At 47.1% G+C, this 15,249-nt stretch overlaps 1 protein-coding gene across 1 annotated transcript in view; it reads left to right on the forward strand.

Annotated features, from left to right (window-relative positions):
- Window positions 1-15,249, forward strand: part of LOC146822513 (NACHT, LRR and PYD domains-containing protein 12-like) — a 221,502-nt gene that overhangs the window by 39,696 nt on the left and 166,557 nt on the right. Inside the window, exon 4 of the mRNA XM_085613631.1 lies at window positions 3,231-4,926. Coding sequence (XP_085469757.1) covers window positions 3,231-4,926 — 1,696 coding nt within the window. The remainder of the gene's footprint in view (window positions 1-3,230; window positions 4,927-15,249) is intronic.

Genomic DNA, 15,249 nt, shown 5'->3' on the forward strand with positions numbered 1-15,249 from the left:
GAACAAAGCAAGCACAAGGAGATGATGGACGGAGCGCTGAAACTTTTCAGACACTCACCCCCAGTCACAGATCTGGGTTGGATCCATCATCGTTCTTTAGCTCACTTCGCCACCTCAATGCAGACCCAGCTATATGCAAATCAGTCTTGACCCTATTCCTCATGGGAACAGTCCAGCCCGAACTCCCAAGCCAAGTCTTCCCTGGACTGGAAACAAGCATCCTGGGAACGGTTTCAGGGTTTCACCCCTCATCAGCCAGGCTAGCTTGAATCTAGTGGCAAAGGGAGCAAGGGACCCACGTCTGGGCATACCCTGCCATCTTAGGACGAACAAAGCAAGCACAAGGAGATGATGGACGGAGCACTGAAACTTTTCAGACACTCACCCCCAGTCACAGATCTGGGTTGAATCCATCATCATTCTTTAGCTCATTTCGCCACTCCAGTTGCCCTAAGTAAGGCTGGCCAGTAAAAGAGTAGCAGTTACTGCCAGCCTTGCTTCTCGTAAGCAACAACTATAAGTACAAAGGGCGTGTTTACTCAGTGATGGTTTTCAAAACTCATAAATAAAAGGCATTGTCATTTACAATGCCAGTAGCTCAAACTCTCGCAAATGCGAGATTTATTGCATTGCAAGTGCTTGTAGAACTGTGAGACGGAAGTGGCAGCCATAGGAAGGCAGGGACCGTGACGCCAGGCAGAGCGTTTCAAAAGCATGAGGGAGGAGGAGGCAGCTGCAGCCAGAACAAACCTTGGTCTTGAATACACAGCAAATGTGGCAAGATACGAGCAAGATGTACAGCCTTGTTTACAACAGAACTCTGTAAACCACAGAGCTTTGAAAACCACAGAGCACTGATCTCGAGTGCTCCAGCTTAAAGAAAGAAATAGTGCTCACAAGCTCTGAGTAACAACATATGCAACAGGGGCAGTCCTTGAAAATGGGTAGAGTTTTTAATGCCCATATCCTGAATAAAGCATGTCTTGCCAAAACAGCGCAAGCGCTGCCTAAAAAGAAGAGATACAGAAAATGTAAAACCTCAGATACGGAGATATCTGCAAATCCTCGCTTAGAGGTGGCTAAATCCCTCAGAAGTAAGAAGGCTGAGCAGGCCTGGATATAACTTGAGCATACAAAATAGACGTGAGTGAAACTACATGAGAATAGTTAAATGTAGCATAAATCATTAGAAAGCAAATTGAATTCACAATTCCCTTAATTCAGGGTGGAGTGGGGCATGAAGAAAGGGACAAGATGTGTGACCTGGGGCTGCTGTTGCCGGGAGCATCAGCGTGCCGCCAAGTGTGTCGCGTCTCCTGCCCTGTGTGGAAATATCTTCAGCGCTTGGCCCTGCTACAGATGGTTTGTAATGTCAACAGAATCAAATATGATGATGAAGAGTTATTAACCATTTCTTCAATTGGTCAAAACCTTCACCATACTTTTTCTGAGGGACTGTTAGCAAAGAGAAGAAGGCTTGTTGTCGGAGATGGTGCGGAATCTGGGACCAAAACCGGAAGAAGTCACTCGCTGCGGTGTTATTTCACAGATACAGACATGCACTGGGCTGATGGGGACACACATCGAACATATCACATTGAAATAAAAGAAGAAAGTTCACGCTTTTTAGGGATTGAGTGTCAGAGCTCCCGGGGACCTGTCTAAAGGGACCGGGAACATGACTTAAAGGGTTTCAAAGCTCTTCTGAGAGGACCAGGCGAAGTCAGATAAAAAAGATAACCTACTGAAATACATTTTCATGCATCAGGGATGATTCACAAAGGTATTTATGGGTACAGGTACAAGTAGTTCTACATTAGTACCTTATAATTACTCTTACAAGCATATGTGAATCAGTCCCTGTGATTCTCACTGATAATGATTTACATGGCCAGTGGCTATTGTAGTGTCTGGCGAGTTTTATGACGGGACCCTTATGGCTCCTAACGGACTCCTTAGAGCTGTGACCTAGGTGTCAGAATGGAGCGCAATGAAAGCTTGTGTTTGAATGTGGAGTTCGCAGGTACACGCAGTTGAATAAGGATGTGTTATATTAAGCTCCGTGTGTGGCGTAGTCATTGGTGGGTACCCAGGCTGCAGAAGACGCTACAGCTATGATGAAAATATTGCTTTGCTCTAGGTCCTGTGGGCCAGTGTTGGCCAACGAAGCCATAACCCAGCCTCAAACAAGAGGGAACATTCCTCTTCTTGGAACGTCCCAGTGCTTACTAGTTGAAAGATGAAGTAATAGTCTTGCGGGTCGGGCCAGAGCCTTGCATAGCTGTGCATGCCTGCTCAGTGTAGACTACTTACTAGTAGTTACTAGTTACTAGATGAAGTAATAGTCCTGCTGGTTCTGCTAGAGCCTAGTTTAGTTGTGCGTGCCTGGTCACTGTAGAGTAGTTACATGAAGTAATAGTCCAGCTGGTCCTGCCAGAGCCTAGCTTAGTTGTCTGTGCCCTTTCACTGCAGACTAGTTACTAGTAGTTACTAGTTACATGAAGTGATAGTCTTGCTGGTCCAGCCAGAGCCTGGCGTAGCTGTGCGTACCCCCCAGTGTAGACTAGTTACTAATAGTTACTAGTTACAAGATGAAGTAATAGTCTTGCTGGTCCCATCAGAGCCCGGCTTAGCAGTGCATACAAGCTCAATGTAGACTTGTTACAAGTAGTTACTAGTTACAAGATGGAGTAATAATCTTGCTGGTGCCACCTGAGCCTGGCTTAGCAGTGCATGCCCTGTCAGGGTAGACTAGTTACTAGTAGTTTCTAGTTGACAGATGAAGTAATAGTCCTGCTAGTCGCTGTGCATGCCCGGTCACTGTAAAAAAATAACAAAAGGGAATCTGATGAATAATTTTAATGCTATTTAATTTTCAAGTAATTGCAGGATATATGATTTGTTAGTTCTAGTAACCTCATTCTGCCGGGGCCTGTATTTTGGTACGTTAATACACCTTTAAATACCAACACTGCAAGGTGCAGTATTTATTGGGCTCTGTATTAGTGAATTATTTCAACTTCCACAACTCAAAATGGGGTTAACTCAGTAATATTTTCTTCATCAGTAAAAAAGTTTCACATCTTGAAATCCCGATTCAGGCAACGACTCCTGTAGTGCCCGAATTGGCAGTACCACAGGAATTGTAATAAGGGCTGCAGATGGTAGCAAAGACACTTGGTAGCAGTTTGAGTAGAGTGGGTTTTGATTATTTCTTGTTTGCCTTGCAGAATTTCTGAGGAAGAAATATATGGATGGCGTAAATGAAAAATTAAAGTTACAAGAAGCTGAAAAGATTGGCTTTGGTCAACATTTTGATCTGACGGAAAGATATACAAAACTGGTCTTCGTAAAGAGCCCTAACCAGACGGAGGGGCGAATGCATGAGATCATGTCCTCTGGGAGGAAGCATCGGGAAGTCAGGGCTCCAGTTCCAATGTACTCCTACTCCTCAGTGCCAGAATTATTTAACCCTGATAAACAGGGACATACTGCGAGAATCATTGTGATCCAGGGAGCGGCAGGGATCGGAAAGACAGTCCTTGCTCAGAAGATCATGCTTGACTGGGCAACGGGGAACCTTTTCCAAGACAGGTTTGAGTATGTCTTTTATGTTCAGTGCCGAGACATTGACCAGCTTCCTGGATACCCAGTCATGGCAGACCTCCTCCTGAGGAGTTACATGCAGATGCCTAATGCCAATCTTGGCTCAGTGGTAGACCCAGGAAAAGTACTCTTCTTAATTGATGGTTTTGACGAATTGAGGCATCCCTTATTTCCACCCCCGGGCAACGAAAAACCCCTGCAGTGTGCACAGAAGAGTTTACTAAGAAGAACACTTCTCTCCAAGTCGTCCATAATAATTACCACACGTCCATCCGCTGTGGACAAACTTAGGCAATGTGTGAAGATCCAACGTTTGGAGGAGATAGTTGGATTTTCGGAAGAGGACAGGAAGGAATACTTCAACAAGTTTTTTGAAAGTGCAGAATTGGGATCCCAGGCTTTCCAAGTTATTCAAGAAAGGCCTGCTCTTCATAGCATGTGCTTCATCCCAGCTGTGTGTTGGGTCATCTGCAGAGGCCTCAAGCTTCAGATGGAAAAAGGCGAAGATCTCACAAATGCCCCAAGAACAATGGCATTGTTCTTCATTACTTTCCTATCCAGTTTTCTAAAGCAACAGAACAGTGCAGCAACGCAGCCAGCCCAAGATACCCTGAAGAGGGTTTGCACCTTGGCCAAGGATGGTCTCAACGAGAACAAAACACAGTTCACGGAAGAAGACCTCCACAAACATGGCTTGTCCCTTGTGCATGTTCAGTCACTCCTCCAAAGTGAAGACCTATTTCACAAGGATACCAGTGACCCCAACATCTACAGCTTCGCCCACTCCATCTTTCAAGAGTTCTTTGCAGCTTTGTTCTATATACTAGGGGATAACTATGAACCAGCGGAGCATGCAGTGAATCCTGATCAGGCTCTGAGCGGCTTATTGAGCGACTACATGAAACGTAACCAGAATCACTTATTGCTTACTGTGCGTTTCATCTTCGGCTTCGCAAACACAGAAGCAGTGAAGCAAATGGTGGAGCACTTAGAATGGAAGATTCTGTCAGGAACAAAAACTAATTTATTGCCTTGGATTAAAGAACAAATCAAGGACAGCAGTGATTGCCTCAGTGATTACCCGATGGACTTGTTGTACTGCTTGCTTGAGATCCAGGATGAAGAGTTTATGAATATAGCCCTTGAATCCTTCGATAATATTCACATTGGGCGACAAATGGACACAATGGACATGAAAGTGTTGCTGTTATGTTTTAAAAACTCTGCTACAATTCAGAATCTCAATATTTCACAATTTAAATTGGAAGCAGAAGATGTGAAATCCCTGATCCCGTGGACTCAGAAGTGTTCCAGTTTAACGTAAGTTTGAAACAACTGCCCAGGTACCTTTTATTTACGCCAGGTGCCCCCCTGGTGGGGTCAGCTGGGCTGTCACGGGATTCCTCTTCTTTGGCCCCGCTGATTCTGCTGTATTTAAATATTATACACCAGTGTTTCTTTAATATCTTCACGCTCATTACATTCTGAGCCTCGAAAGCTTTGGCCACAGCAAAATATTTAGCTCTGTTTTGCATTTTTCCTGAATGTTTTGGAGGAGAAGATTATGTGTTCTGAACAGTTCTCCAAGAAGATGTTTGGGAAAATGTTTACAAATTGTCAGGTACCCCACAAGGCTTACCTCTGCTTGTGGAGTGATTCCGCAGAGACGACAAGAGCGCCCGCCCCTGTACCCACCTGACCCTCGTGGACAGTAGAACCCAACCGGGATGAGATGGACGCAGGGAAGGGAGCCAGAAAGAAGGTAGGAGGTGGTGTGTTGGGTACCTTGAAGCCAACTGGAAAACAGGAAAAGACCCAGTTCAGTAAGGGACCCCAACTCCTACTCGTTATACAACCCGTAATCCACACACAGAAAAACCCGTGTCCCCAATTCTGAAGACTCACCAGTGCTCTGCAGACCATGGGCTTCAGTCCACATGCACCCCCGTTGAAGCAGCGTCCAAGCAAGGTGCTGTACTGCAAGCTCCCTAGCAAATCAATGGGAAGCGCTCTTGCGCGTATAATAGAACAAACTGCTTGGCAACAACAGAGGCACCTCTGGAAGGCACACGTCCTGATGTACGCTGCTTCAGCACTGTGGTACTCTGTCCTACTTCAGCGCGTATGCGCGATGGGGCATTGTGGCATTTACCAATAGCTCCAAAGTAGAATGCTCCTGGAATCGCGCTCCTGCGTATGGAAAGCAAGTAGGAACTGACACGCGCTCTTGTGCTGTAGGAATCAAGAGGACCCCTCAGCGCTCCTGCGCGGTGCAAACAAAATAACTATAAGGCGCTTCCAGCGCGGTGCTAACAAAATAACTATAAAGCGCTTCCAGCGCGGTGCTAACAAAATAACTATAAAGCGCTCCAGCGCGGTGCAAAAACAAAAGACAAACCCCGCAACGCTCCTGCGTTTGCAAGGCTCAAGGTTCGGTGTAGGGACGATACCTCGACTCGTTTCCAGCGTAGGGATGAAAAGCCCTCCAGCGTATGTATTTATTTATTTCTTATTAATGTATTTATTTCTTATTAAGCGCATCTGTCACCCAAAGGGTATCCTGGCGCTGAGACCTCATTAAACCATCGGAAGAATGTTTTACATTGCCCTTGGGAACAGATAGGTCTTAAGGTCCCTTTTAAAGGAGAGCAGATCTTGATTACCCCTCAGCGCCAGAGGAAGGGAGTTCCATAGTGAGGCGGCCGCATAGCTAAAAGCGCGGCCACCTATCCTTGCTCTAGTGATCCTTGGAATCCGCACCTCTACCACAGGAAGAGAGTCCGCTCGTGTCCGGCACTGCTTGGCTCCGGGACAATCCTCGCGACTCGGGGAACTTCCAAGAATTCGAAGCATTGAACCGGCGGGAAAACGCGATGTTTATGCGTTTCCCCCGGAAGTGTTTTCCCTGACCTTTCGTCTTTGGTGAAAGACTAGACCGGGACTCAACCTCCACCCGGAAGTGAGTCTCCCGATCGTTTCTGTGTGTGTGTTAGCGGGAGCACCGGCAAGCGCCGTGAACACGACACAAATCCCCAGTGCTTAAAAATAGGGTCTATTAAACTAATCCTTTTGTCAGCGCCTACTTTGGAAGACACAGCGAGTGCCATTCTGAGGTGACCAAAGAGCCCCCAGGAGATAAAAATGCTTTGCAATATCACACCCTTACAGCCGCACACAAGCTCTGGTGGAGTCTCCTGACCTGATACGTTACTCAGAGATAAACCTCGATTACCGACCACCTTTCAAACTTATTAGTGGTAAATTAGTATTTGGACGAATTCAAGTGGAGCACATGAAAGAACAGAACAATATGTCCTCACAGATCTGAAGTTCCAGACAAACCCAGGAGAAGCCAATGATCTTGGTTACAGAGTTATTAAAGGGGGACACAACTCATGCAGGGAAGAGGCAGAGAAATAGCCAGACCTCTGCTGAACCTAGGGGCACACAACTCATGCTGGGAAGAGGCAGAGAAACAGCCAGACCTCTGATGAACCTAGGGGCACACAACTCATGCTGGGAAGAGGCAGAGAAACAGCCAGATCTCTCTGAGCCTAGAGGCACACAACTCATGCTGGGAAGAGGCAGAGAAACAGCCAGACGTCTGCTGAACCTAGGGGCACACAACAAGCAGAGAAACAGCCAGACGTCTGCTGAACCTAGGGGCACACAACTCATGCTGGGAAGATGTAGAGAAACAGCCAGACGTCTGCTGAACCTAGGGGCACACAACTCATGCTGGGAAGATGCAGCCGGGAGGCACAAACATCCTGTGATTCTGGGCAAATCACTTAATCTCCTTGTGCCTAAAAATGAAGGTGCTCATGTAAAGTGCTGTGATACCTTCAGGTTAAGTTTGCGCTCTATAAAACTCTAGTCTATTCACTTCCTACACAGTGTACTTACTAAATGAAAAAGTCATTTTAATTAGAGTTGATTCAATTTTAAGCATCAATTGTTTTATTAAGCAGCAGTTGACACTAGGCCAGATAGAACAAAACACACCACAACAATTCTAAGAGGTATTATGTTTTTTTTTAGAGGTAAGCCTGGGTCACTTTAGAGGTAAGACTAGGTCTCCTTAAAGATAAGCCTGGGTCTCTTTAGAGGTAATTTCAAATAAGGGAGAGGGGGGTACCAGGAGCTAATTGATGGTCCAGTGTCCGTGCTCCAAATTAACCATGAAGACAACAACGGGGGGACACTGTTACAAAGTGAGTGGTGTAAATAAACATACACTCACTCAAGAGAAGATGGGAGAGGAACCCCACCGTAGAGTAGGTTAAATGTCAGCAGAGAAAACCATCGGGAAGCACTAGTGCGGGTCCACCAAATGAAGAGGAAATCCGGAATTCGTACGAACGTAGTCTCACACTTGACTCCACCGTGCACGTAAGGTGTCCGACTAATCCATTCCCAGGCATCCTCCAGTCACAGGACCTCCCACCCTGGTCCTAAGTGGCACGCGATTTCCTCTTCATTTGGCGGACCCGCAATAATGCTTCCCGATGGTTTTCTCTGCTGACATTTAACCTACTCTAAAGTGGGTGTCCGTCATATCCTCCCCCAGGCACCCTCTAACCACAAGACCTCCCACCCTTGGTCCCCAGTGGCACACGATTTCATTCGCATTCGGCGGACCCGCATGAGTGCATCCAGTTTTCATCTACAGACAGTCTACCTACTGTTGCATGGCCCTGAAGAGTCACGGGATACTTCCCGCATGTGACGAAACACGTGTCGGCTGGTCGTTTCTTTGTTTGTCGCTTCATTAAATAACATTCTTATCATTTCACTGGTGTCGACCGCTGATTCACGAATACCAGACATTGCTACCAAAAATATTTTTGTTATCCTCATTACGTGTGCCTGGGACTCTTTCTCTCAGTTTTAACATACTGCATGCACACTACCACTTTTCACTTAGGACTTTGTTCCCACACCCACATGCACCAAACGGCAGTTCTCAAAAGATCTCCGCCAAAGTGACCCTTTGGGGGACCCGTAGGGCATTGCACCGCCGGCCCAACGAGGAGCAACTACCCAATGATGAAGCATGACATCCTTCGGGGTGTGTGAGGGCTACAAGAGACAACTTCTGTCTCTCCCCCCACTAAGTCCTTGACCTAGCACTCTTCCTCTCCCAACTTCTTTTGAGTGAATGTATTGCATGGGTCTCCTTAGCTGTAAGCATTGGTCTCCTTAGAGAAAAGCATGGGTCTCCTTGTCGGTGACCATGCGTCTCGTTACCTGTAAGCCTGGGTCTCCATAGAGGTAAGCATCGATATCCGTAGTGGTAAGCATGGGTCTCGTTACCTCTAAGCCTGGGTCTCCTCTGAGGTAAGAATCTGTCTCCATAGAGTTAAGCATGGGTCTCCTTAGAAGTAAGCATCTGTCTCCTTAGAGGTAAGCATGGGTCTCCTTAGAGGTATGCATCTTGTCTCCTTAGAGGTAAGCATGGGTCTCCTTCGGGGTAAGCATGGGTTTTCTTAGAGGTAAGCATCTGTCTCCTTAGAGGTAACCATGGGTCTCCTTAGAGGTAAGCATCAATCTCCTTAGAGATAAGCATTGGTCTCCTTAGAGGTAAGCATCTGTCTCCTTAGAGGTAAGCATGGGTCTCCTTAGAGGTAGGCATAGGTCTCCTTAGAGGTAAGCATCTGTCTCCTTAGAGGTAAGCATCTGTCTCCTTAGATGTAAGAGTGGGTCTACTTAGAGGTAGACATCTTTCACCTTAGAGGTAAGCATGGGCCTCCTTAGTGGTAAGCATCGATCTCCTTAGAGGTAAGCATGGGTCTCCTTAGAGGTAGGCATCTGTCTCCTTAGAGGTAAGCATGGGTCTCCTTAGAGGTAGGCATAGGTCTCCTTAGAGGTAAGCATCTGTCTCCTTAGAGGTAAGCATGGGTCTACTTAGATGTAAGCATCTGTCTCCTTAGAGGTAAGCATGGGTCTCCTTAGAGGTAAGCATCGATCTCCTTAGAGGTAAGCATGGGTCTTCTTAGAGGCAGGCATCTGTCTCCTTAGAGGTAAGCATGGGTCTCCTTAGAGGTAGGCATCTGCCTCCTAAGAGGTGAGCATGGGTCTCCTTAGAGGTAAGCATCTGTCTCCTTAGAGGTGAGCATGGGTCTCCTTAGAGGTAAGCATCTGTCTCCTTAGAGGTAGGCATCTGTCTCCTTAGATGTAAGCATCTGTCTCCTTAGAGGTAAGCATGGGTCTCCTTAGAGGTAATCATCTGTCTCCTTAGAGGTAGGCATCTGTCTCCTTAGATGTAAGCATCTGTCTCCTTAGAGTTAAGCATGGGTCTCCTCAGAGGTAAGCATCGATCTCCTTAGAGGTAAGTATGGGTCTCCTTAGAGGTAGGCATCTGTTTCCTTAGAGGTAAGTATGGGTCTCCTTAGAGGTAAGCATCAATCTCCTTAGAGGTAAGCATGGGTCTACTTAGAGGTAGGCATCTGTCTCCTTAGAGGTAAGCATGGGTCTCCTTAGAGGTAGGCATCTGTCTCCTTAGAGGTAAGCATGGGTTTCCTTAGAGGTAAGCATCGATCTCCTAAGAGGTAAGCATGGATCTCCTTAGAGGTAGGCATCTGTCTCCTTAGAGGTAAGCATGGGTCTTCTTAGAGGTAAGCATCGATCTCCTTAGAGGTAAGCAAGGGTCTACTTAGAGGTAGGCATCTGTCTCCTTAGTGGTAAGCAGGGGTCTCCTTAGAGGTAAGCATGGGTCTCATTAGAGGTAGTCACCTGTCTTCTTAGAGGTACGCATGGGTCTCCTTAGAGGTAAGCATGGGTCTCCTTAGAGGTAGGCATCTGTCTCCTTAAAGGTAAGCATGGGTCTCCTTAGAGGTAAGCATCGATCTCCTTAGAGGTAAGCATGGGTCTCTTTAGAGGTAGGCATCTGTCTTCTTAGAGGTAAGCATGGGTCTCCTTAGAGGTATGCATCTGTCTCCTTAGAGGTAAGTATGGGTCTCCTTAGAGGTAAGCATCTGTCTCCTTAGAGGTAAGCATGGGTCTCCTTAGAGGTAAGCATCTGTCTCCTTAGAGGTAAGCATGGGTCTCCTTAGAGGTAAGCATGGGTCTCCTTAGAGGTCGGCATCGATCTCCTTAGAGGTAAGAATGGGTCTCCTTAGAGGTAGGCATCTGTCTCAGAGGTAAGCATGGGTCTCCTTAGAAGTAGACATCTGTCTCCTTAGAGGTAAGCATGGGTCTCCTTAGAGGTAAGCATCGATCTCCTTAGAGGTAAGCATGGGTCTCCTTAGAGGTAGGCATCTGTCTCCTTAGAGGTAAGCATTGATCTCCTTAGAGGTAAACATGGGTCTACTTAGAGGTAGGCATCTGTCTCCTTAGAGGTAAGCATGGGTCTCCTTAGAGGTAAGCATCGATCTCCTTAGAGGTAAGCATGGGTCTCCTTAGATGTAGGCATCTGTCTCCTTAGAGGTAAGCATAGGTCTCCTTAGAGGTAAGCATCGATCTCCTTAGAGGTAAGCATGGGTCTCCTTAGAGGTAAGCATCGATCTCCTTAGAGATAAGCATTGGTCTCCTTAGAGGTAAGCATCTGTCTCCTTAGAGGTAAGCATGGGTCTCCTTAGAGGTAAGTATCTGTCTCCTTAGATGTAAGAGTGGGTCTACTTAGAGCTAGACATCTTTCACCTTAGAGGTAAGCATGGGCCTCCTTAGTGGTAAGCATCGATCTCCTTAGAGGTAAGCATGGGTCTCCTTAGAGGTAGGCATCTGTCTCCTTAGAGGTAAGCATGGGTCTCCTTAGAGGTAGGCATAGGTCCCCTTAGAGGTAAGCATCTGTCTCCTTAGAGGTAAGCATGGGTCTACTTAGATGTAAGCATCTGTCTCCTTAGAGGTAAGCATGGGTCTCCTTAGAGGTAAGCATCGATCTCCTTAGAGGTAAGCATGGGTCGTCTTAGAGGTAGGCATCCGTCTCCTTAGAGGTAAGCATGGGTCTCCTTAGAGGTAAGCATCGATCCCCTTAGAGGTAAGCTTGAGTCTCCTTAGAGGTAGGCATCTGTCTCCTTAGAGGTAAGCATGGGTCTTCTTAGAGATAAGCATCAATCTCCTTAGAGGTAAGCATGGGTCTACTTAGAGGTAGGCATCTGCCTCCTAAGAGGTGAGCATGGGTCTCCTTAGAGGTAAGCATCTGTCTCCTTAGAGTTGAGCATGGGTCTCCTTAGAGGTAAGCATCTGTCTCCTTAGAGGTAGGCATCTGTCTCCTTAGATGTAAGCATCTGTCTCCTTAGAGGTAAGCATGGGTCTCCTTAGAGGTAAGCATTGATCTCTTTAGAGGTAAGCATGGGTCTCCTTAGAGGTAAGCATCGATCTCCTTAGAGGTAAGCATGGGTCTCCTTAGAGGTAGGCATCTGTCTCCTTAGAGGTAAGCATCGATCTCCTTAGAGGTAAGCATGGGTCTCCTTAGAGGTAGGCATCTGTCTCCTTAGAGGTAAGCATCGATCTCCATAGAGGTAAGTATGGGTCTCCTTAGAGGTAGGCAACTGTCTCCTTAGAGGTAAGTATGAGTCTCCTTAGAGGTAAGCATCAATCTCCTTAGAGGTAAACATCAATCTCCTTAGAGGTAAGCATTGATCTCTTTAGAGGTAAGCATGGGTCTCCTTAGAGGTAAGCATTGATCTCTTTAGAGGTAAGCATGGGTCTCCTTAGAGGTAGGCATCGATCTCCTTAGAGGTAAGCAAGGGTCTACTTAGAGGTAGGCATCAGTCTCCGTAGAGGTAAGCATGGGTCTCCTTAGAGGTAAGCATGGGTCTCCTTAGAGGTAGGCATCTGTCTCCTTAGAGGTAAGCATGGGTCTCCTTAGAGGTAAGCATCGATCTCCTTAGAGGTAAGAATGAGTCTCCTTAGAGGTGTGCATCGGTCTCCTTAGAGGTAGGCATCTGTCTCCTTAGAGGTAGCATGGGTCTCCTTAGAGGTAAGCATGGGTCTCCTTAGAGGTAAGCATCGATCTCCTTAGTGGTAAGCATGGGTCTCCTTAGAGGTAGGCATCTGTCTCCTTAGAGGGAAGCATTGATCTCCTTAGAGGTAAACATCGATCTCCTTAGAGGTAAGCATGGGTCTCCTTAGAGGTAGGCATCTGTCTCCTTAGAGGTAAGCATCGATCTCCTTAGAGCTAAGCATGGGTCTACTTAGAGGTAGGAATCTGTCTCCTTAGAGGTAACATCGCTCTCCTTAGAGGTAAGCATCGTCTCCTTAGAGGTAAGCATGGGTCTACTTAGAGGTAGGCATCTGTCTCCTTAGAGGTAAGCATGGGCCTCCTTAGAGGTAAGCATCGATCTCCTTAGAGGTAAGCATGGGTCTCCTAAGAGGTAAGCATGCGGCTCCTTAGCGATAATCAGGGGTCTCCGTAGAGGTAAGCATGGGTCTCCTTAGAGGTAAGCATCGATCTCCTTATAGGTAATCATGGGTCTCCTTAGAGGTAAGCATGCGTCTCCTTAGCGATAATCAGGGGTCACCTTTGAGGTAAGCGGGGGTCTCTGTAGAGGTAAGCATATCTCTCCTTAGAGGTAAGCATGGTTCTCCTCGTTTTTGACAAATAGCACACAGGTTTTGGCCCTGTTGCATCGTTGTTGAACATATATGGCCATCAAATGCAGAGCCTTAGGGCTCCGCCCTCTTTCTCATGCTTTTTAACACCTATTTCCTTCCACTCCCCAGTTGATCAGATCCTATAGCTGTTTTGCGATACTGTTTTTTGGGGACACAAAGCTGGTTGTCCACCTTGACCACAAAACTCTCATCTTAGCAGCGAACTGCACCGAATGCAAATGCAGGCTAAAGTCTCGGATGCCTCAAAATCTGCTAAAACTCAATATGAATGAAACAGAAATCCATGTCCTAGGCATTGACACAGACACATGGCCAGAGTACATTACCTTCTGTCTGCGGGCAATGTCTCTCTACCGTTTGAAAATGAGAATCTCTTGGGGTTATCCTTCACAAGGAGCTCACCTGTGAAGCTCAGATTAACTCAGTGGTCCTTGCTTCTGGTCTCTAAAGGTTCTAGGAGGAAGTCTTCTCTTTCCACCCCACAGCTGCCATGCTCAACTTGGCTCTGCGTCTGGTGTGTGAAAAATCAAATCTTGTAATATCCTTTAGCTCCTGGAGCCAAATTGAAGAATTCAGAAATTCTTGATGCGTAAAATAGTCTGTCTGTGAGCGTTACTGGCTTCCTGACCAGCAGATAATTCAATTGAAGGACTTTAGTTTATGCATACAATCTTTTATCTGTTTGTCATACAGCAACATCCTGTCTCAAAGACAATCTAGTCACTGCAACTTATGCAGGAGTCTCCAGTTAAAGTCCCTGCTTTGATTCTCTGTCCCTCGCATTAACGCATGCAGTGGAAGTGTTCATTCACTCTGCGTCCTCAGTCCTCAAGTGTGGAACAAGCTTCCCCCACACATGAAGGCTGCTCATTCCCACCTCACAAAGTACATTTATTTTGTTTTACATTGTTGTCTCAGCTCAGTCTTGTAGTGATCGCCGGATATCTTTCATCGTCTCCTAGTTTGAGCTTTCTTAGTGCTAAGATTCCCACGTTGGGTAGATGTGCTTTATGAGGAAAAATCAAGAGAAACCTCATTTTTAAGTCCAAAAACCTGAATACCAACCACTACCCCATAACGGTATCACCTTTTAAAGTCTCCCCCCCCCATAAAACCCACCCACCAAAACTGTAACTCCAACTAGGAAGAAAAAGTGGGATTAAAGGGAATGTCAGGAGCCAGTGTTAGGACCCAGGAGAGGGAGTCAGGGTTTGATGAGGCCTTGCAGGGAGGGAGCAAGCGGTCCAAGCCTCCAAGAAGAAAACGTACACCGCTCCAGGGGTGCACTGAGGCCCTCAAGGCACCTCATTGTGGGGGCATCCCAGCACGTTACATGTCAGAGGGAGCCCCAGGAGCTCCAGCATACCGCCAGTGGTGTAATGAAACCTTTGAGGGCCCCCCTGCAGTGTCCTGCAAGGGGGCCCGATATTCAACCCCGACTACCTGCCGCTTTCAAGCAGCTAACCTTTGCAACCTACCCCCAAGCTCTCAGCAGGGTTTTCAGTGATACAGGGAGATTCACAGAGTCTCCAGTCAGGGAGACATTGGGGCAGATCCAAAGTGGGCTACAGGTGCTCCAAAGGGAAGAATACCTGGTAGCCTGGAGTGATTCCAGGGATCACTCGTAGGGATCCCAGGGGTCAGTCGTAGGGATCCCAGAGATCAGTTGTAGGGATCCCAGGGATCAGCCATAGGGATCCCTGGGGTCAGTCATAGGGATCCCAGGGGTCAGTCATAGGGATCAGCCAGAAGGATCCCAGAGATCAGTCATAGGGATCCCAGGGATCCGTTGTAGGGATCCCAGGGGTCATTGTAGGGATCCCAGGGTTCAGCTGTAGGGATCCCAGGGATCAGTCATAGGCATCTCAGGGATCAGTAGTAGGGATCCCAGGGATCAGTCATACAGATCCCAGGAATCACTCATATGGATACCTGGGATCAGTCATAGGGATCCTAGGGATCAGCCTTAGGGATCCCAGGGATCACTCATAGAGATTCAGGGATCAGGCATAAGGATCCCAGCAATAAGTTGTAGGGATCCCAGGGATCAGCTGGAGGGATCCCAGAGATCAGTCATAGGGATCC

Source organism: Triturus cristatus, chromosome 6, assembly GCF_964204655.1.
Source record: "Triturus cristatus chromosome 6, aTriCri1.1, whole genome shotgun sequence".
NCBI lineage: Eukaryota > Metazoa > Chordata > Amphibia > Caudata > Salamandridae > Triturus > Triturus cristatus.